Genomic DNA, 21,598 nt, shown 5'->3' with positions numbered 1-21,598 from the left:
GTATTGGGATACAAAAGAGATGACACTCAAAGGAGTCATGTAAAAAACCCCTATTTATCAAAGCATTTGAAAGGATATTAACATGGCAGATTATGTTTGTTAAAGTCAGAGAAAAAAAAGTCATAATAATTGAGATACAAAATGCTAAGTGCCTGGAGAGTTCTAGCTATATGTGTAGACAGGGAACATTGTACCTTACAAAATTTTGCAGAAAGAATCTGCAAAATTTATATGGACATTGTAGGATGTAAATTAAAAAACCATTTAAAGACAACAGCCTGCTTATTGGCTCAACGGAGGAGCATGATGGCTCTATTCACTCGAGTTGCAGAGGGCTGGAATGAAGAGCCTTGCTAGAAATGGCAGGGGCGAGGCACAGACTCTGTTTTCATCATCTTATTGTAAGCTGATTGAAAAGTTGCTATAGTGAAAAAAAATTATTGATTGTTCTTTAAAACCTGTCTCAGTGCTTTAAAGCAAACGCACAGGCTGTCTGACATTTTCTGGCAGACTGATTATACTAAAATAATTTGAGATAAGATTTTTTTAACTTGTGGACTCATTCCGTAAAAATTCTTCTTTTAATTTTATTATCCTTTTACAACTGTAGTGAATAGCCAATTTACCTTATCCATAAAGTAAATTAAATATTTTGGTAATTTTATTTTTATTCTACAGTAATCATTACAAAGCTACTGAAATTAAAAGATGCAGTGCAACAAATTAAAAAAACCAAACCCAAAACCAAAACAAAACATATAGGAAATTATATTGATGTCCAAGCAAAATTTAAAAGATAAAAGCTTCACATACTGTTGAATGACTCAGCATACTTGCAGCCAAGTATTTGCAGTTAGCATTGGCAAAATACTGTCATTTTCTAACATTAAGTGAACTTTCCCTATCCCTCTCTGGAAATCTCTACCCTCAAATTTTATAGCAAATGCTGACAGTACAATATACTTATTGCTGAATAAATTGTAAGGACATCCACAAAATATGATGTGAATTTTAAAACTGCCCACTAGAAGGCAGAATTCCCTAGCATTACATTTAACAAACTGGACGGATGACAGTTTTCCCTCTACTTGATATTTAAATAACAATTTGAAGGTAGTTAAAATAATCTCAGCTAAACAGTGGAACAGGTGTAGATTCATTATTCTGGTACTTGTGAAAGCAGTATTTAATACATAAATACATAACACATAAATATTTACATTTTAAAAATGTAATAATAATGCATCTCAAAGCAAAAGCATCCAAGTCACTGAAGAGGCATCATGACCAAAAACTGTACAAACTCTGTGTGTTGTGGAGACATATGGATGACTGCACTGAATGTTCCTGCCTCATCTCAAACTCCTACCTGACCTTTGAAGGACACAGCATACGGACCCACAGTCCTAAGCAAGGGGAAATCAACGCCTTGTCCAGAATGCAGAAGATGTCAGGCTGAGCGCATCACCGAGCCCACTTTCTGCCAAGCAGTCAGCTGAGAGAGGTGTAATAAAAGGAGGCTGTACTGATTTGCAATGTTTTCACTTTCTGTTGGTCGATTCCCAGTTTTCCCAGGCAGAGTACTTTGGGGATTTGCAGTGTCAACCACTAGCAAAAAAAAAAAGCCTCTAAAAAAACAGGGATAGAGAAAGAATATCCAAGAATTAAAGACTGGGGATCTTTTAAACCAAATCATGGGAAAGCACATGATGATTAGCAATTTGAAAAGGCAGGGAATGACTATTCAATACAAAATCCAATACAAGTCCAATACAAAATTCAGTACAAAATAGGATAGGACAAAATTATTCAACTTGTTCAGAGATGTTTCAGGGCTGCTGGGGTATACTGGGGCTTGCAGGAGTGGACTGACAAGCAAGGCACCCAGCTGAAGACCCCTCCACGTCTGCGCAAGGATGCAAGAAATGCAGCGCAGGCAGAAGATGCCACGAGGCCAAAGGGCAGGCGGAACGCTGCAGGCTGGGATGGAGGGATGCTCTCTTGGCACAAGCTGCCAGCCATGCCTGGCGATCTGCTGTGCGTGGAGAGAGCGTGGCTCATGCCTGCCAAGGAACTGCAGCAGTGCAAAGGCAGCTTTATTTTCCAGAAACGTCCACCGGATAAGTGATTCGGGCTGAACTCTACGATGCAGAAAGTTTGTGAATAGGCGCTCTCAGTCTTTCTCATTAGTTTGGGGCTCTCAGTCTTTGTTACTGGTGAAATGGTTAATTACTCATCTATTTGGTTTCCTTGATCCCCTTGTTTGTTTTCTCCCTTCAATTAATTTATGCTAATGATGTGTTTATTTGGTGTTCTTTAATTCCCTGTTGTTATACAAACAATAACCCAGCTCTCAGAGTTTTCTTTTTACATAGCCTGATATAAGGTGGAAACGCTGGGTGAAAAACCAAAGCACGACGGTGCTGTGAAGGGCCACCGAGCTCCGGAAGAGGTAGAATTAAGTTCAACTGCTCTTGGAATCAGGGATGCCACTTTACATAACTAGGTACAAATTTTATTTTTATTCTTAGTTCCTGTGCATTTAAGTTATACAGTGAAACAGCAGCTATTAATAACAAGCCTTAAAAGTCCATTTTGTGCTGAAGTCATCCCTTTGGCCCCTTTCTCTTCTCCAAGTAGGCTTTCTGATTTCTTTCACATCTCCTCCTGCACCTCAGAAGGCTTTCAATTCCCAGCCCTGCCTCTTTATTCTCTCTTGCATAACTGAGAGATTTGCCAAGGAGGCTGCTACTGGCTAGATGGGGATGAAGTCAAATCCGTGAAACCTTCTTTAAAAATACATTCAATTCATACCACATAATGAGATAAAAAGCAAGATGTATTTTTCAGTATCAAAAGTGCTTGTTACCTTTATCACCAAGCTCTCTGAAAAAGGTTGGTCCTGGTTTAGCTTTGGCAACACAAAGCAGTGCAGCATCTACCTCCTTTAAAGACACAAACGAGAAAAGATAAAGCCAGTTTTGAAAGAGAAGTCTATTTGGTTGGGTAACAGAAAAAATGCAGGTTCTTTTGAAGAAGGAAAGGAACATTTTGCTTACCTTTTTTGTCAGCTTCTTGGCTGAGGCTTTCCCTGTAATAAAAAAAATCATCATCATTCAATAACAAACTGACTTCAAACTTTGATCAGGTTCTGTGGCATTTCTTCAGATTTTTATGGGAAAATGCTAAGTAATATGAAACAGAATATTCTGCAACAGGCAGTTTGTTTCTAATTCCCACAATGATCAAGAAAGGACAACATTTAAAAATAATATGAGCAGTCTGTTCAAGTGTTCTTGCAAGCTAGATGAAACCACAGCCCACTTTGGTATCTGTGACTGACTTACTAGTGTGATTTTGCATATTTGCTACAAATGTAGTACAGATTCCAAAGCAAGATTATACAGTAAGAAACAACTGTAGTATTTACAAAGGGATTTGCATGCTCATGTAATAGTCCTTGAAGTGCAGGTTGAGTATGCAAAAGCTAAGAAATACTAAAAAAAAGAATGAAAATGTTGATGTTTCTATTAAGCAGAAGTAAATTGAACAACTCTGCCTCCTGAAACAGCATCAGATGAAACCATGCAAATTCCTAAGTGTTGATTAGTAGGTTAAAGTCTATACACTCGAACAGGGGAGTGCGGTATAGGCTGTATTCCTGTGTAAGCCGCCCGTCTGCGGAGCTGCGATGTATGATCAGTGGAACGTTTCAGCTGGTTAGGCAGGGACCACAGAAATCCTGCGGTCATGGACTGGCAGGAGCTGTGCTCCATCCCTTCTCAGTCTACCTGCCGTTATCACGCCAGTCTGCCTCCTCAGCATTTCTCCTCGTACAGTTCTTCAACCCCCGTGTCTTTCACTCTCAACACTCGGCCCATCGCTCCCTTCCTTCATCACCAGCTCCTCCAGACCCCAGCCAGCCGTTCCCTCCGATTTATTCACACCGTGCAAGCACAAGCCGAGCTGCGTGCACTCGCCAAGAGGACGGGTGCCCCTGCGTGCCGCAGCCCGCTTTGCCCCACGCTCGGACTCCAAGGCTGGCTCTGATGCTGCGTGGGCATCTCGCATCCGAATCAAGGGGCACCAGCGCAGCGCTGCTGTCTGCAAACGGACGTGTCGGAGGCAGCGTGGTGGGCAGCTCTCGACAAACTTCTACCAAGCATTTTCACAGGCTCATAATTTAGCCAGACAGAGGTGCGTTCTCAGTACAACAGCAAATTTCCGTAATGCTGGCAAAAGACATGCCCAGCTGCAGGGGGTCTCCACCAGCAACTTTTGGCTTCGGACGAGGGAAGCTGCTGGAACATCTCAACCAGCGATAGTTTGTTTTTCGGCACAGGCAAACCAGTGCCCTGGCCTCTGCTCCCTGAACTGGCAGTAACAGTTTTGCTGATAAATTCCTCTCCCCATCCCCCCTCCCTCAAATCAGCCTAAGGCAGACACCTGGCACATAACATTTCAACTCAAATGTTTAAGTTTGACAAAAGTTATAAGCAACTAAAATTAGGGTTTTAATACTGGAGTGTTGAGTGACCCTAGCAACAGGTGTTGCCAGCACCACCTGTTCCTGTGGATGAATACATTTTTGTGCACTGCCTGTACATATATTTACACCCATACACACACACACATATAAAGCTACACAGATAGATACCTTCTAGCTCAGAGGACATATGAAGTCCTCTACTTTGCCTCATTTGAGATAAAAGAAGTCAGACTAATAACAGTCTGGGAGAGCAAGCACAAATCACTACAGCCAGTGAGGCTGAGTCCCGAGCAGAGTGATGCAACACCACAGTTTAACACTGTTCACTGCTGCAGAGCATTTTGATGAATGGCTATTTTGCAAATTAAGCGATTCAGATCTCAGCTTTGAAATGTCACCTCCTCTGTACAGCACACTTCAACGTGGAATTAAACTACAGCAGCTCTTTCAGCTCTGGGAGACCCACATAGCGAGAAGCCTTATAGGAGGGAATGAGTCAGGCTGTAGGTCTGTGAAAAACAGTTTGAAAGAAAAAAGGGGAAACCATCCTGCAATGTTTTTTGCCATAAATGCTCTTTGTACTTGTTGTCTGTATTAAAGCCAGCCATACACCCTCATTTGGTTAACAGCAGCTCCGCTCATTCCATTCTCCTGGTGGCCCCAAGAGCATCACACCTGGGACAGCACCTGCTACCGCGGCAGTGCACTGGGCAGGAGCCTTTTGCCAGCATCCAGGAGGATGATGAAGGGAGACAACCTGAACTCTGTGGGCTGGAACAGCAAAGGCATGAATAATTGATGCAAGGCAAGGAGAAAGCATGGGGAGCTCCAGCTGAGACACCAGTTAGCCAAGTTTGCGAAGCTCTACACTTGGCTAAGTCCATGTTTCTGCGTGCTGTATTCAGCACTGTAACTCCGAAACGCTTCAGCTAGCCAGTTTTAGGGAACATATCCTCAGTGAGAATTGCCCTACCTTGATAAAAACTAAGAAAGGGAAGGAAAATCTGTTGTAGACATATGGACTCTCTTTTCACCAGCCAGCAGTCACAACCGCAACTGCTCAGAGCTCATACAAATGAGCCATCAACATCTGCTCTCTCGCGTTCAGCTGTGGCCACCCTCCAGAGGATGTTTAAGATGCTGACATGCCGACTGACTTCTTTCAGAGATGACAAGACAGTAACGACAACACGACAGAGGTGCTCACGCTACCCTTGACTGGGGAATCTTGGCATGGGTGAAAGGACTAGCAGAGGAGAGAAGCCTTTGCTGAGTGGCAGAAGAGGAAGAGGATGGCCACATCACCCCAGGATGTGGCGAGGGGCAGAACGAGGTGGGTGAAGAGTCTGTCCCTGCCACGACTGACTGCAAAAGGGGCAGCTGCTGCAATAAAAGAGGAAAAAAGGCAGGAGGAAAAGGGACAGATTGAGAGGTAAGCAAAGACATTTCTACTTTTCTTAGTAGTAAATACAGCAGAGTAATAAATGTGGAACCTTTTAATGGTGCTCTTCTCAAATGGGCTTCAAAATCAAAAGATTTAATAACCTAGTCAGATGAAAACGGCATACAGATGTCAGCAAGCATGTGTACCGGTAAGCCAGGAATTTTTAGAGAAAATCTGACACGTGAGACACTAGTGTTATTTTTCATATTGCCATTTGTGTGAAGTATTAGAAGACAATCTTATAATAATGCAATAATTTAAACTGTAGAATGAGTTTCCTCCAATAATTATTCGAATATTTTTCAAAGAATTAAATCCAGTTATATTCTACTGGTACTATCATCATATAAAATACTCTGTGAAGACTCAAATCTCCATTTTTACTTGGAAACATTAGCTCCTTTTATTGTAGCACTCATAATATTCTTTGAATACTGATTTAGCTCTTGGTGCTTATTCTCTCCATTTATTCACTTCCTAACAATGAGATCCCTTTAAACACCAACAAGGAAAGTTCTGTTAATATCGCACGCTACCATATCAAACGTGCAGCTCTCTGAGGAACCAGGTCTTTTAAGGCCTTGTCTACAATAATTAGGAAAAGAAGGTTAATTCCTCTTTGCAGAAAATGCACTGCAAAAGTATGAACAGTTTTCTTAGCCAGTTCAGACACTGAAAAAAGAAGTCTCTTCCTTTCTATCAATTAAATCTTGGTGCTGTCATTCCTGACACATGACTACAAATACATCAGGATCTAAGTCTCTCTGAGGAATACAGGCAATGGTTGTAATTATTAGGAACTTATTTCATCTAATAAGTAAAAGATCTATACAATGCATTTTTCTACAGTTTTATTCTTTTACCTTGATAAGATTCTTACTAACAGGTAAATTAATGACGTATTAGAAAACTTGTTTGTAGTAGTAACAGTCTTTGGTATCAGAAAAAGAAACTTGGAACTTTTATTGTTTTGAACTTGAATGAATGAGAAGAAAAACAACTTTTTTTTCCCTGCAGAGCTGCCAAGACTGTGATGGAATTCTGGCTGAAAGGACAGTGAGTATTTTCAAGGGTCTCTACATATTTCACAGATGCTATCATCAAGTTTTCACCATTTATAGTGGGTCCATGAAACAACAATGAGGTACAGACACACCTTTCATGGACAAAAAGCCATTTTAGCTTTTTAAGTTGAATGAATACTGAGTCTACTTAGAAGCACACAAATTCTGTGCTGTTAGCCAAGAAAGTTAGCTGACAACTGTAATTAAGAAAACACCGCCAAGAGCAGCTATGTCAGCCTTAATTTGCCTTCGGCAAACCTGGGTATTTTGTCACATACATTTCTTACATTAGAAGTGTTTCCGTCATCTATCAGTTTTTTACACTAAGATGTAGAATGGACCCGACATCAATGTTAGGATTAACATTAGGAATGAGCTGAATTAAACAAGTACCCACTTGCACTCAGTAACGCCCATTTACACCTGTACAGCTAAGGAAAGGCTTAGATCTGACAAAAGACGTTCAGAGCCAAAGAATGAACAAAAGCAGTAAGATCAACCATTACAGCAATACTCAAATGCTAAAGCAAAAGTAGAGAAGTTACGACTATCTGCTAGAAAACATAATTTAACATGTCTCTTCAAATGACAAGAGTATATCATAGGTATCTTTTCCTAGGAGGACAACAAAGTCCTGACCTTTTTATCAGCAAAGTCACTGAGATGGTTTGACCAGGATCTCTTTTTAGCTCCATTTGAGACAGATGCAGTGATAACCAAGTACAAAAAAAAAAAAATTCTCCTCCCAGTTTTTTAATTTTAGATGGCAATCATTGCTATCTTTGCTGAAGTTTGGCAAGTTCAAAGTTCTACTGGGGTACCAGGAAACCATTTGTTTTTTTGTGAAAAATTAAGATGAGAATAGCATTAAGTATGTCACAATTCAAGCAAACTCTGATTCCGCAAAACGATGAGTGAAACAAACCTTTTAAGCTGGACAGGATTTCGGCACAGTTGTAACCTGAGGATCAGGGTGTTTTAAAAACCAAACCACTGTGCACAGCTCATGCCATGGCCTTTACAGCAGAGCCCACCCTGCATCCTTGCCTGCCATGGGAACAAGAATTTGTATTTCTCTGTTTTAGTCAGCTGCCAGCTTTCACACAAGCTGAACTCAGAGAACCCTGCTCCTACGCCCTGGTGAGCTGGGTTAGGTAAGAATTGCGTATGTTGTTTTCCTTGGGGAGATCCTGTTAAAATTTTTGTTTAAATCAGCCTAAAATATAAGATTATTGATATTCTACAGCTTGTATTTCATTCCCAGCTCTCTCTCAGATATTTTTTATGACACTGGACAACTACCTTATCTCAACAAGGTGTCCTTTGTTTATCTGCTTTATTTACAGTCTCAGCTCTTTAAAGCTCTTCCATGCATTTATGAAGTACTTACTGCTAATGAAACCAATACTGTAAAGGGCAAAAATTCAAGCCAGTAATTAGTTCAAGACCTCCTTTTGAAATATTGGTGATATTGGAGATAATCAAGGATAGCAAAAAAAATTAAAGCTTTTTGAAAGCATGACAAACCAAGTGGTCAGATTCCTATGATAGCTCCTGGCAAACCAATACCTGAATAATCAATGAGCGTGCTATTTAAATGAATTAAGAATCCACTTCAGCTAGAAAGCTTTTACTGAACTAATGCATTGCTCCACTGAAAGGTAATTGATAAAAGTAATTTCAATCATGTGAATTGAACCACCTGAATTAAAATCCAAGTACGCCCAGTGGAAAAGGCAATTTGCAATAACAGAAGCTTCTGATATGCTTTACAAAACAAGCTTTGCATCTGTCCTTCTTTATTTAGAGCAGTCGTTCCTCTGAGGAAACGAGAAATATACAGTGCTGGGCAGAGGCCAGCGCTGGCAAATCTCCATTTCAGAAGAGCAGTTGCATCAGAGCCAGTCAATACCAGAAGGCTTCTCTGTGAGTAAGGCAGCCTGGGGTAAAAAGGGTGGGATGCTGATGCAGGGAGAAAACATCAAAGAATGACACAGTCTTTTAGGAAACTGAAACAGACTGAAAAATTAAGATAAGCCAGTTTTCAAAACCTGTTAAAGAGACCGTGGCACCGAGTCACCAGCAGTGCCAGGAGTTCCAAAATAACCAAAGGCATCAGGGTAAAAGCAGATTTTGTGGTGCTCATTACAGAGCAGGCGAGCAGCTCAGTCCTCACTGGTTCTGTAGCAGGAGTCTGTGGCGATGGGCAGGGAGAACAGAGGAACAACCTCTCCTTAGGCATTACCCAGGGAAAGCGACTTGCTCCCAGACCTGCTCTCCTAATAACATATTCAAACTGCAGATAGGAAAAGCTGAGAAGAGGTTCAAACTTCCAAGCTTACCACAAGACTTGCACTGCAATGATACATGGCATACAGAAAGTTATTTCTTCCAAAACACCAGAAAAGTCTAACAGGCGTGTAACAGCAGTCCTTGGCTGCAAAAAGAACATGTGATGCGCGTTAAGATTTCACACGTAACACACAAGCAGCAAGGAGCCAAGCAGAGAGCGCAATCGCAGATGAGCATCTCCCCGGCAGAAGAGGCTGCCAGCACGCTGGCCTGGTTCTGAGCTCAGGACTGGAGGCAGCATCCAGAGGAAAAATGTGTCACGTGAAATACAAGTCCTCAGACTCCCAAATAAGCACCAAGTCATGCTCGGTTCCTCTGGCTTCATTTAGATGTCTAAAAATTAGATGCCTAAATCTGAGTTAGTGATCTCTATGGTGCTTTGCTGTAACTATGATCGTGTAAGGACATACGTAGAAAAGGGTTTATAATTAACTTTGAAATCTGCTGCTCCTATTTCAGCTCTGAAGAAGAGCTCATATGCCCAAAAGCTTGTCTAATTTTTCCAACTCACAGCAGCTGGTCTAATAAAAGATACTATCTCTGCCTACAAACCTCATCCTGACTAATGACCCCAGGCTCCATTTATAGTCAAGGGAGAGAAACAGTCACAGCAAAAGAGCAATTTAGTCCAGGTTGAGATACGTGTCTAATACAGGTCTTGGACTTACCTGTTTCCTTCCATTAACTTTAAAGAGATGCTACAATTACTCACTCTGACCTGACATTCAGCTTTTATATATCTAAATTGAGTAGATGAATCCTTCTGCACGTAACCAGATAACTCGCACCATGACTGCTTTTTGTATTTGTTATATCTGTAATCTGTTTTTTCCAACCTCCTATTTATCAGCCCAATGTTAGCAGTGCTAAGGGCATGTATTCTCTCTTTTATTAAGAACTTAATCAGATACAAGGGCAATGTGTACTACAGTTTAAGAGGCAGAGTGACTGCTTAATTGGAGCAATAAAATATTATAAAGGACAATTAAGATTACCTGGAAGGAGCTGTATGCAGCTGTATACATTTCTGAGACCAGAAGGGTGGAGAATGACTTCTGCTAACCTACAGAGAACATTATGCAGTTCAGACTTTTGGGACGGATGGCATCTCCTGAATCTGCACAAAACCATGGACCTTCCATAAAGAGCAGGCAGGTAGAGCCTCAACTCATGAAAAATTCCTAGTATTAGGCTTGAGATGGTAGTCAGTCTCACCTAGCAAAGAAAACAGCATAAGCTAGACTAAGCCTTCAAGACTCAATTCAAAAGTTCAATTAATGAACTTTGATCCTACTCTAAAATAAAGAAGAGATGATTCCTGTAGCATTGCTATGCTTTATGTTGTCATCGCCTATTGCTAACAAAGACTAGTTTTTCAAATACTATAGTGCCGGAGCACATGCTAGGTTAAGGTACTAACAACAGATGAAGATAAACTATTATGATAGCCTCGTAGCACTAGAGGTTTAATTTTGTTCCTCTGCTAGACAGTGTTAGAAGTTGTGAATCCTGGCCTATGGGCTCTGTAATCTACTTTACGGCTGAAGAAGGTAAGTATAACAAAAATTAGAAGAACAAATAAAGTAGGGTAAGAACAACTACAATGAAATGACACAGTTAAAAATCTAACTCCATGCACAACTTGAGCAAATTGCATCCTAATCATAAGCAGAGATTAATCTGGATTCAGAACGAAAATGTGTGCAAATTAATCGTCCCACAATCAAAATGAAGGAAGAAAAGGTCAAGACCTTAACAGCACCAGAAATTGATTCTTACCTCACTGTGTAAGACCTGATTTAAGCTTATGTGCTTAAGATAAAGCCACCATCACCACTGTAGCAACTATCCCTTTCGTGTCTCATTCAGCCAATTCCTTTACAATTTGTATTCTTTCATATATCTGGAGATCTCCCCTACCATGACAAACTGTTATTTTTACATGCATCTTACAAAACGTAAAAAAATATAATACAGTTAAAGACTAAGCACAAGAATATTAATTATTACAAATTGGATTCGCTTGCTGGCAAACATAACTGAGATGCCAGGTGAAAAATTCATCCTTTGTGTGGGAATTTGTTACTAGCATAAAGTACTTTACTAACCCTGGAATAAGGAAAAAGAGGGCATGTGTCAGAGACGACTATCTTTTTCACCTTCTTGCTTTAGTGCAATTTATCCCCTAAGCAGGAACTGCAAATCATATCAAACTGTGTCAAATTATATTAAGTAACTGTATGGTTTATTTATCGCACTTTGATACGTAACAAACATTCCAACATGCAAGAATTACAGATAATGAGGCCAGAAATGACCATGTGGGTCACCTACTTTGTCCTATTGCTCCCAACAGACTTCTGCTTATGCATTATCTCATCAGTTTATGTGCACACAAATACATGTTCGCACATTTGAAAGATAGTATTAATACTAAACTGTAGTTTAGAGTTCAAAAGACAATAGTGACATTAATTCAATTGCTTTTTTTTTTATGAAATAGTTTGCTTTTTCTTAAACATACTCATCCAAGTAAAAACTTCAGGGTACTGTTGATATTGCTGATTCCTAGAGGAAAAGAAAAAAATAAAATGCAGTAACTTGATATAATTTAAAAATTAAAACTGGAAATATTTTGTGAAAAAATTGAAGTTATTCATGGCATCAGCATGAAAAATGCAGCACTGTTACCATAATTCTGTTCAGATGTAGGGCATTTATAGCACTTGTGTCCAAGCAGTAAATAGCTGACATATTAGTGCATCAAGCCAATTTAAATTACTGCAGTGGGTAAGTAACCGGGAGCACTGACATTTCTCATAAATTGAGTGGGTTCTCAAGAGTCCTGTAAATATAAAAAGCTATTTAGATCCAGTTTATATAGTAGCTCACTTTTTCCCTGTTTCACCCTATCACATATCAAAATTATTTACACCATCATTAATGCTTTCTTTTTTGTTAAAACAGTATTTTTCTTTTAAAGATTAATTTACTTCCACTACAGCAACATGCAGTAAAAGTTCTTAGAAATATTGCAAAAATATGTTCCAAGAGGTGACAGCTGATTGGAAAAGTACAACAGAATTTTGCTAGAAGTATCAGTTTGGGAAACTTTTGTTCATCATGTCCCAGCAACCCCTAATCAAACCTTTGGAAGAAATAAAAAGAAAGAGAGAGAGAGAGATGGCTGATGTCCTTCTGCACTGCTATTGTGAGATCTGGAAATCTCATCATCAAGATGCCTGATTTCTATTGCTGTACTATTCTAATGATGGTGGTAATCGTTGTTCCTGTTTCGTTCTCTTAGTGCCTTGTCCCTCCATCAAATGTCTAGAATTTGACTCCTTTAGGGCTGCCCTATATCCTCCACAGACTAAACACACCCTTTCCGACATTTTATTGTTCTTATTTCTTTCCCAGTAGTAACAATTCTAGGGAATATAGCACAAACAGCACCTTTTTGGTGATTGGGAAAGATGGTCCCGGGAGTTTCAGAGAAGCTGGTCGGAAGACCCACGAAGTGGGGCTCCCCTGTGGTTAAGGGAAACTGCCTCGTTCACAGAATAGCCGAAGTTGGAAGGGAGCTCTGGAGATAGCTTAGAATATCCTTATCTTCTCACGGTGACAAGTGGAGAAAGCTCAAAGCAGGGTCAGTCAGGGCAAGTTGCCCAAGACCGTGTCCAGTTGGGTTTTGAATATGCTTGCAGACGTTTGTTTCTAGAAGGGTTATGAATACAAGACATCTCTCTAATTTAATAGTCACCTGACCAACTTCACAATAGGAAAACAGCAGTTTAGGTACTTTTCTAACCTACACAAACACCAAATGCAAGCAGTAGTTGAGAGGTTTCATATGGAGTTTTAATATAAGCAAGGGGGGAAGAATCCTAAAGGCAACAACATTCTCGTGCAGTTGAAGACTGTATCCTGGCTTCAGTTCTTACCGACGACCTATGAAGGAAGAGACAGCATTTTTGCCTTATATGTCAAGACATGAGAGCACTAAAGTAGTGGATTTAGCAGTGAATTTGGGCATTTTATTGAAAGGAAACAATTCTATGTTGCTAATTTCATTAATGAGAGCTCTGTGTTTAAGCTCAAGGCCCGGGACGTTTTGTCTTGCTGTCCAGAGCGTGGTAGATACCCCCAAAATACAGAACCTTATTATGCTTATCTTCCAGAACATAAGCCCCATTCATGAACATGCAATTTACAGTGACTTGATGTCTTAGGGCATTGCTATTGAGTTTACAGAACAGTTGATTTGTAAAATATAACCAATATAAATTCTGCTTAGGAATGAAAGGATTAAGTGAACACCCACTAGATGGTGTTCAGTTACTGCATGGGGTGACCTGGGCTAGTTAACAGCTCTAGCTCCTGTTCACCTCTGCTTTGCAGGAGACTTTTCTTGAAGAAACAACAAATACACTTGTATAAGAGGACAAAAAGGAATGAAATCACCCTCTTTACTAGAAATTTGGAAATGCTTTACTAAATTAATTACTACCTGTGTTGAATGTGGGTAAGTGGAAATTATAAAACGTATGACAAATTTAAACAGAAGAAAGTACACAATATTGATTTGGATCCACTTATTCTATTGTTTTACTCAAGATACTTGTATTTTCGCAATTAGTGATATTATCTGTCTGTTCCTCATCCTCCTAAACTCTCCTGACGTCATCCATTGAAAGAAAAGGGTGAATAAACACTCACCAAAGAAACATATCCATTTTGCAGTTAGTTTTATTAAAAGGATGAACTGAATTACTGGATGTCTATTCGAGTAGAACCTAATGCATCACTTTCTTTTTCAGCAGAATTGTAATAACTGCAACTAATTCCCATTAGTGAATATTGAATCAGCATAAGGAAAAAAAAAAGAATAAAAGTGCTATTTTAGGGGAACAGACCTTTGGCATAGGTGCAGTACTGTAGCACTTCAGATATTTTAGATTCCTGGAGATTACAAGAGTGACTAGTGATAAAGGGAATTGGTATTCAGAGCTGAATTAAGCTGATCCTGTCATGTCAGAATTACCAAAAGGAACCTTTTCCCTTTATAAAGCTCTGAAGAGCAACCTTACACGAAAATTTTAGGAAGGCCATTTTAATGCAGATGACCCCAGTGATGACATTACTTTTTCCAATTGCCACCGTGAGAAGATAAGGACATTCTAATGACCATGTTTGGGAATTTTCCTACAGAAGACTCTGCCTACTGCTTTGGGCATTTTAAGTGATCCTGCACAGCCCTACTTCATTATTTCTATAACCCTCCAGCTTCAGGCATTATTGCAATCTCTAGCTTTTCTTTCTTTCTTCCTTCTCATGCTTAATCGGAGTTCCTTTCAGTAGCTGACTTGCTTTCCTTCAGTTGATGGTCCACGTCATTCTCACTTTTACCTTTAAATTAGCCAGGAGTTTCTTTCTACTTCTAAGATTAGCTCATTCTGTTATTAGCACATACAGAAACTCTGAGCAAACCAGTAACAGCCCCTGCTGAGTCTGACTTGTTTATACATCATTAACATCTGTCACATAGCAATTAACAGATGTTTGGGAAGTTTTCTTACAGCAGGGGCTCCAAGGGTATGTAAAAGTGATAACAGAATGCTCCTGTATTTTAAGCTAAGAAAGGTTTATCCTATTTTTGTCACACAAAAAGACTACTGGAGCAATACAGTTTTGGCTAGTTTCTGAGAGTACCAGAATGAAGAAAGTTATATAAACCGAATTTGAAACATTGTGTTTATTCCAAAGATAAGGTGGTAACAGACAGAGGACCAGGATCATGAAAAGTCTGAGAACTCCCCTAAAAGATCAGAGAGAACTCAAGTAATGAGAACTCACAGAAGGGCTTAAAAACAGATGTTAATCATGCCTTAATGCAGTGGCCCAAACAGTTTGGTTAATTTGCAAGTTCAAAAAAAATAAATGCTGCCAATAGTAAATTTAATAATAAATTACTGACACGATGTCCACCAGCCTTCCCTGTTAGCAGAAAAGAAAGTCTCGTGCACCAGTTAGAACACCTCCTCCGCTCTAAGGGGTGAACTTTGGAGACTAAGAGAAGCAAAGATAAGCTGTCTCTTGACCCTGTGACTTCAAACTCCTCACATTCTAAAGCAAAAAGTTTGGCAGAAAGAAAAAAAAAATCTAGACAAAGACGACCAACAGTCTCTTTCAAAAAAATGAAGTTACTGTTTTCTAGAATTGTCTTATTTCCCCAGGAAAAAAAAGCTTTCTCCCCTGAATGCAAATCATCTGATGAAGGAAATCTTAAAAAGACATTTGGCTTTACCCTGGATTTAACTTTATATTCAAATATTCTAAAGAATTCTGATCTTATTAAGCATGAAAGGAAACACTGTATTAGGTCTGTCAAACCAGAAATAGAACAGAAATATTTCTTCAGTAAAGATAATGGAGGAGACAAATCTAAAAGCATAAATACACTTTACTCAAAATTCCCACTAACACCTTCTCATTTAACCTGTAGCAGCTTTCAGTATACAGGGCTCCTCTGTCCACTGCCTCTATCCTTGCATTGTCTCCTTTCTGCCATACCCAGCTTCTCTCACAAAACTAACTGCTCCTCCAAGAGCAATCTTGGACTGAAAAAATGAACAATTTCTCCTGTTCCTGTGCAAAGGCGTACATTACCTGGGGGCATCAAGCCCTTAACATCCTAAAAGGATGTTCTTTGCCAGCTCGCTCTTTGTCTTAATCACGATTCCGTGACTACTTTACGACTTTCTTCACCTAAGAACACAGAAAATAACTTGCTTTACTGTACTACCCTCAGCCTAGCAGACACATAGAGCTACAAATGAGGACCAATGCACCTATGGTTCTGGAAGCTCTTCTGCACGTAGCAACTGTGAGTAAAGCACAGGCTAAATGAGTTTAAGTGTTTTGCTCTAGTGAGTATTGCTTTGTACCACTGTTCTCCTTGACTGAAGCTGCAGTTTGACAATTCAGATATTTCAGTAACAGTATTAATTTAAAAAGTTCCTGACTTCAACCCTTGCTCCATCTCTTAAGCCACAGTGATTGCTAGCAGATTGTGCTGTGAGCCAGAGAATGAAGCTGGCTTTATAAAAAGAAATCAAATTCAGAAAAGCATGGAATAAAGCTACCTACACAAAGCCATGGAACGGACGGCCTCACCCAGCTAGAGGAGATAAAAATAAGCTTGGGTTTGCCTAAGACCAGTGCTGACTGGTAATATAATTATCTATAATGCATCATGGGGCTAAGATTCAAAAGGAAAAAAACCCCTATTTTAGGTAATGGGAAGTGTTAGCACAAGTGCAAGTGGGTTTAAACAGACAGTGATTAATTTTAGGTGGGATATCAGAAGAGTTTTCAAGCAACAGAGGAGATGCTGTGTCACTGTTTTCCAACGTAAGCAGTGGTTACAAATGATTTTAAACTGAGCATGAAAAATTTATAAAAGGTCTATATTTTAAGTTTTAAAACTGCTAAAATAGGAGCTTACTTTTATAATATATATGATAAATTTTGACATAATTAGCCATGAAATGCTAAAAACAAATGCTAAGCCATTATGTATCACACTAATAGAGAATACAAATTCTTAAAAACACATTACAAGATATTATATGTTAACTTAGGTGAGCTGTGGTAAAAAATACACGTGTTCTTACACTGGTACAACTAAGCAGATACCCTTTTTCCTCCTTAAAGCAGTACTGGACATAAAGAATAGGGACCGTCCTCCTGAAATGAGCATTCATTTTAGCTGCAGAGGAAAGAGATTGAATTGAAATTTGAATCAAACTTTAAGTAGGCTTTTTACAATTCTCAAAGTGGGTGCAAATGAAAAGCAAACAATAGATGGCTTGATTTTAGTGAAAGAGTAAAGTAATTTTATGTTGCCCACTGTACTTCTAAATTGACCATACTGGTTTAAAAGCCCCTCTTTTTCAACAGCAGAGACTGCCTTTACCACCATTCACATCAGAAAAAACCATTGCTCTTTTCTGCTAAATAGTTGGTCTCTTTTGCCAATTCGAACAAAGCCAGAAAAGCAGATGAAATTTTTGAAAATTAGATTTTCTATTTTCTCCCAAGAAAGCGACAGCAAACCAGAAGTGAGCTCTCACATTTTCTATCACCAAAAAATCCATGGAGAAGAAATAATTGCTATGTCAGGGTGTGGGTGACTGTTCAGAAGTTGTCAGACACAGTAAATAAATACAGTCCCAACGGAAAAGCAGATGTCCATCCACATGAGACAAAATGACTAATTTTAGTATTCTCTATTATAAGAATCTTCTCTGTCAGGCCCACAACTGTTTGGATCCAGTCCACAGTTAAGAACAGACACACCTCACTCTTCCCCAGGAAAACCAAAACGAAAACGAAAAAACATTTGCACAGGAACAAAGAAGACAAAAATTGTCTGTTTTCTGGAACTGGCAGTTTCTCTGGTGGGATACGTGACTTACTTAGCACTTGCCAATACCAATGCAGCAGCAAGACTCCACTGTCCCAGTAGTTCCAGCAGTATCAGAGGTACTGGCACAAAGGACGTGAATTAAAGGCTTGAAAAGAAGGCTAGCACTTGGGAAAACAAGCTAAATCATACCAAAGACTTCAAACATCAGCTCTTCTGAAAGACAACTGAAATAGTCTGGATAAAGTCAAACAGCAGCTGGCTTGGCCATGTTTTATGTTCAAATCCCATACAAGGAGCCCATTTTTTTATCTTTATCAAGCCAGGTAGGACCGCAGCTCTTGGTGAACAAAGTCCCAGGATATTGGCATTTTCTATATACTGATAAGCTAACCAGAAGAAACAAGAATGGCCAATTAGGATGCATTTGGACCTAGAAATGATGCCAAATTACCTTTCACCTGGTAAGAACCAAGGCAGGATTTGTTGGAAAATGTGGTATCTTTCGTTAGCTATGGCTGAAAAATCATTATGCTTTCAGGTGCACAAGCCTTTTCCAGGTCTGGGAGGAAAGACAACTAAAGGCGTAGCCAGCAGAACGACAAGGTGTTCAGCAGTATTATGGATGGTGGCGTGAGGACCAGAGCGCTCTGATGGACTGGACAACGCTGGCAGATGGATTCGATTACTAAGAGCTGGCTCTCGGCTGTATTCTCCTCTGCAGTAACGAAGCTGGTAAGCCGAAGACAGGGCACTGCCACATAAGCAGGTGGCTCTAACAAGAGAAACCTGTGTGTTTTACACATGGAAAAAAGTCTTTGAGCTCGGTATTTGCTTTTGTTTCACAGTAGATGAGAAAGGCTACTGAGCACAATCTGTGCTATAACCCACTGCAGGTGCAGGGGCGGGGAGTAAAAAAGGAGAGCACAACCCAGGTAGTTCCTCTCTTAGGAAAACAACGCCAGTGTTTTCCAAACGGAGAGCAGTGGAACTTCTCAAAGGTCTCCCTGGAGACCACAGCCATTTGGCAAGTAAGGACAGCTCCTCTCACCTACCAAAGCAGGCTGCACACCTTGCCTGCTATTACTGCCTAGAAGGAAAGTGATCGGTACTCGATGGTTCTACCTTAGATATTTAAAAAAACCCCCTAATGTAACATTCCTTATGAAAATGTGCAGGGGAAAAAAAAAATCAGTCTATATCAAGATTACTTTTACAAAAAAGGAGAAATCATATGACTAATATAATAAAAATTCAGCGTTGCCCTAAGGAAAAAGCACAGAACCATCAGCACTGAGAGAGTTACAAACAATTGAAAATGTGAGGCTAGAATGCATGCTAGATTTTGGCAGGAGCCTGACCTGCACTCCTGGCACTTGATATCATCCACCGAGGGTCCGCCAGATCCCCATCGGTTCTAAATATCTGAATGCAATCCAAGGAATTTTAAAAACAGATTGTACTTCTTAGGTACAAACCAATACCTGTCTGTGTTAAGGACATATGTTGCAAGAAATTAAAATACATTTAAGAGTGATAAAAATTCATTGAGTCTGATTTTCACGCTACATCTGTGAAGACTTAATTGTCAGTTAAGCAGGATGTTTCAGAACTGATTAAGTTCCACTGAATTTATTAAAAAAAAAATACTGAAGTAATCTGTCAAGAAGTGTTCAGAACCCTTGACAGAAAAAATCCCAGAAATATTTTCTGTGGTATGCCGACAGTATGTTATAAATGTAGTTGAAATAGTGTGTGGTGTTCTACAAAAATAAAAAATCTTTACAAATAGGAAGAATATTCAGAGACCAAGAATGATTGTATGAGTTCTTGAAATTTGCTCATATGTATAAAAAAAAGTGACTTCTCTGTTAAGTATTTTAAATATCACGGTAGTATGTCACAAAACTGGAATACTTGACTAAAGCAGAAACTGTTGCAGGACTTCTGAAATTCTAAGGCAGCCGATGTTTATACAACAAACAGACTCCTGTTATTAATAACCAGATCTTTCCATTACTTGTACTACAAGTATTCTGTATGCGCACAATATATTTTCATACGTTTCAAGGAATCTGTTTTCCATTCAGATGCCATTAAATAACCAATAACTTTCACACTTTAAATAACTAAATCCTTCAAGATGTGTGCTGAGACCACTTGCCTCTTGCTCACAACTCTGCTGAAGCCTGACCAGTTTTATTATTGGTACTATTTTTGTGCTGAGTTTTAAAAAATTGCTTTCATTCATTGAGAAGTTGCCATATATCTTCTCATTAACAATTGTTTTTCAGAAAGCTAAATAGCTAGTAATGTATTTTCAAAACATAACATCTTGCCAAAGTTTTTAGCAACAACTAAAAACATCAGTGTGCTATCAACATTATTCTCATACTAAATCCAAAACATAACACTATACCAGCTACTAGAAAGAAAATTAACTCTATCCCAGCTGAAACCAGGACATCTAATCAGTAAGCAGTGCAGTCAATTGAGACAAGAACTCTGATTCTGCGTCATTCTCCAGCTAGTCAGCGATGCCACAAAGGGAAAAATAAGAATTAATCACAACAAAGCCATGAGCTTACTATAACCTTACTGTCATTTCATGCAGACATATCCACAAAAATACAAATGTAATTAATACAACATATGTACAATTTTAAGGATCAAAAATATATTTTCCTATTTGACCTTACAAGGTATGTATCCCAGGTACCTTCAGCACTGTCTCATAACATGCATGGTTCAAGGCATGGAAATGGAACAGGGAGAAAAAAAGGACACCTTGTCCCTGTGCAATGATATGCTAAAACCTGCTTCTTCTTAAGTGTCCATGGTTCCCTTTCCTCCAAACACCACTGCTCAATCCTTCCTCCTGCTCCCCCATCCGACCGTGCACTGGAAGCCAGCTCTTGCCTGACACCTCTGCTCTAATCACAGCACCTCTTGCATCTATTTTTTTGGACTCTCCACCTAACAAGTTTTTCTGAAAAACAAAAGCAAACAAATAAGTCAGTGCAGTGGCCAGCGGTTAATACACCAAAAAAGCAGCCTGGCCAACAGACCAGATTTGATTGCTGTGGGGTGGAAGACCCCATTTCCCCTCAAGAATCCCATCTCTGATTCTGGTACATAGTACCTCATGATGCAACTGCTATGAAAATGCATTAGTCTTTATTTTAATTTCACAACAAAGCTTATGTCCAGATGTAAATACACATTATCAAGATTCTAAGAATTTCTGCATTATTTCTGCTGTTTCTAGATAAAGATCTATTTCCCTTCAGATTAATTTTTAGATAAACCAATCCCATAAAGATCATCAGTGTTGCATCAGACAGTCTATGTAACTAAGTTATCAGTTTTAACAAACTATTGCTGAGGAGAAAAGAAGAAAAAAAATCTTAATTAGCTTATCTATTTACCAACAATTGGCTGAGGTACAACATTTTATCCACAATGATCTAATATTTTATCCACAACATCAATTCTAATGTTGTATTTGGACACTTAAGAGAAAGTAAAAGGCCAAATGTATAGAATATGTTACTTGAAAGACTTTCTCAGGGTTGTGGTAGGATTTCCTGATGCTGTTTGGGTGATGAAGGATAGCTGAAGATGAAAAATTCACAGTATGGGCTGGTTACAGAAGCAGAAATTTTCAGCAATCTGCTTATCTTTGCTTATGTGTACAGACCCCTCAACAGGAACATTACTTTCCTTCACTCATAACCCCACTTTAAGAAATGAGTAAACAGCAATGACTAAGAGGCTTTGGCTGAAATGGCTGATTTTGTTTCATTTTTCTAAAACTCAGA

At 39.3% G+C, this 21,598-nt stretch overlaps 1 protein-coding gene across 1 annotated transcript in view; it reads right to left on the bottom strand.

Moving 5' to 3' along the window:
- Window positions 1-21,598, bottom strand: part of MICU2 (mitochondrial calcium uptake 2) — a 149,692-nt gene that overhangs the window by 36,777 nt on the left and 91,317 nt on the right. Inside the window, exons 3-4 of the mRNA XM_075050734.1 lie at window positions 3,060-3,091; window positions 2,870-2,945 (exon numbers count right to left, since the gene is read on the bottom strand). Of these exons, the coding sequence (XP_074906835.1) occupies window positions 2,870-2,945; window positions 3,060-3,091 (108 nt within the window). The remainder of the gene's footprint in view (window positions 1-2,869; window positions 2,946-3,059; window positions 3,092-21,598) is intronic.

Source organism: Buteo buteo, chromosome 18, assembly GCF_964188355.1.
Source record: "Buteo buteo chromosome 18, bButBut1.hap1.1, whole genome shotgun sequence".
Lineage (NCBI taxonomy): Eukaryota > Metazoa > Chordata > Aves > Accipitriformes > Accipitridae > Buteo > Buteo buteo.
The sequence above is the reverse complement of the archived record's forward strand: the minus strand, read 5'-3'. Positions and strand labels throughout refer to the sequence as shown.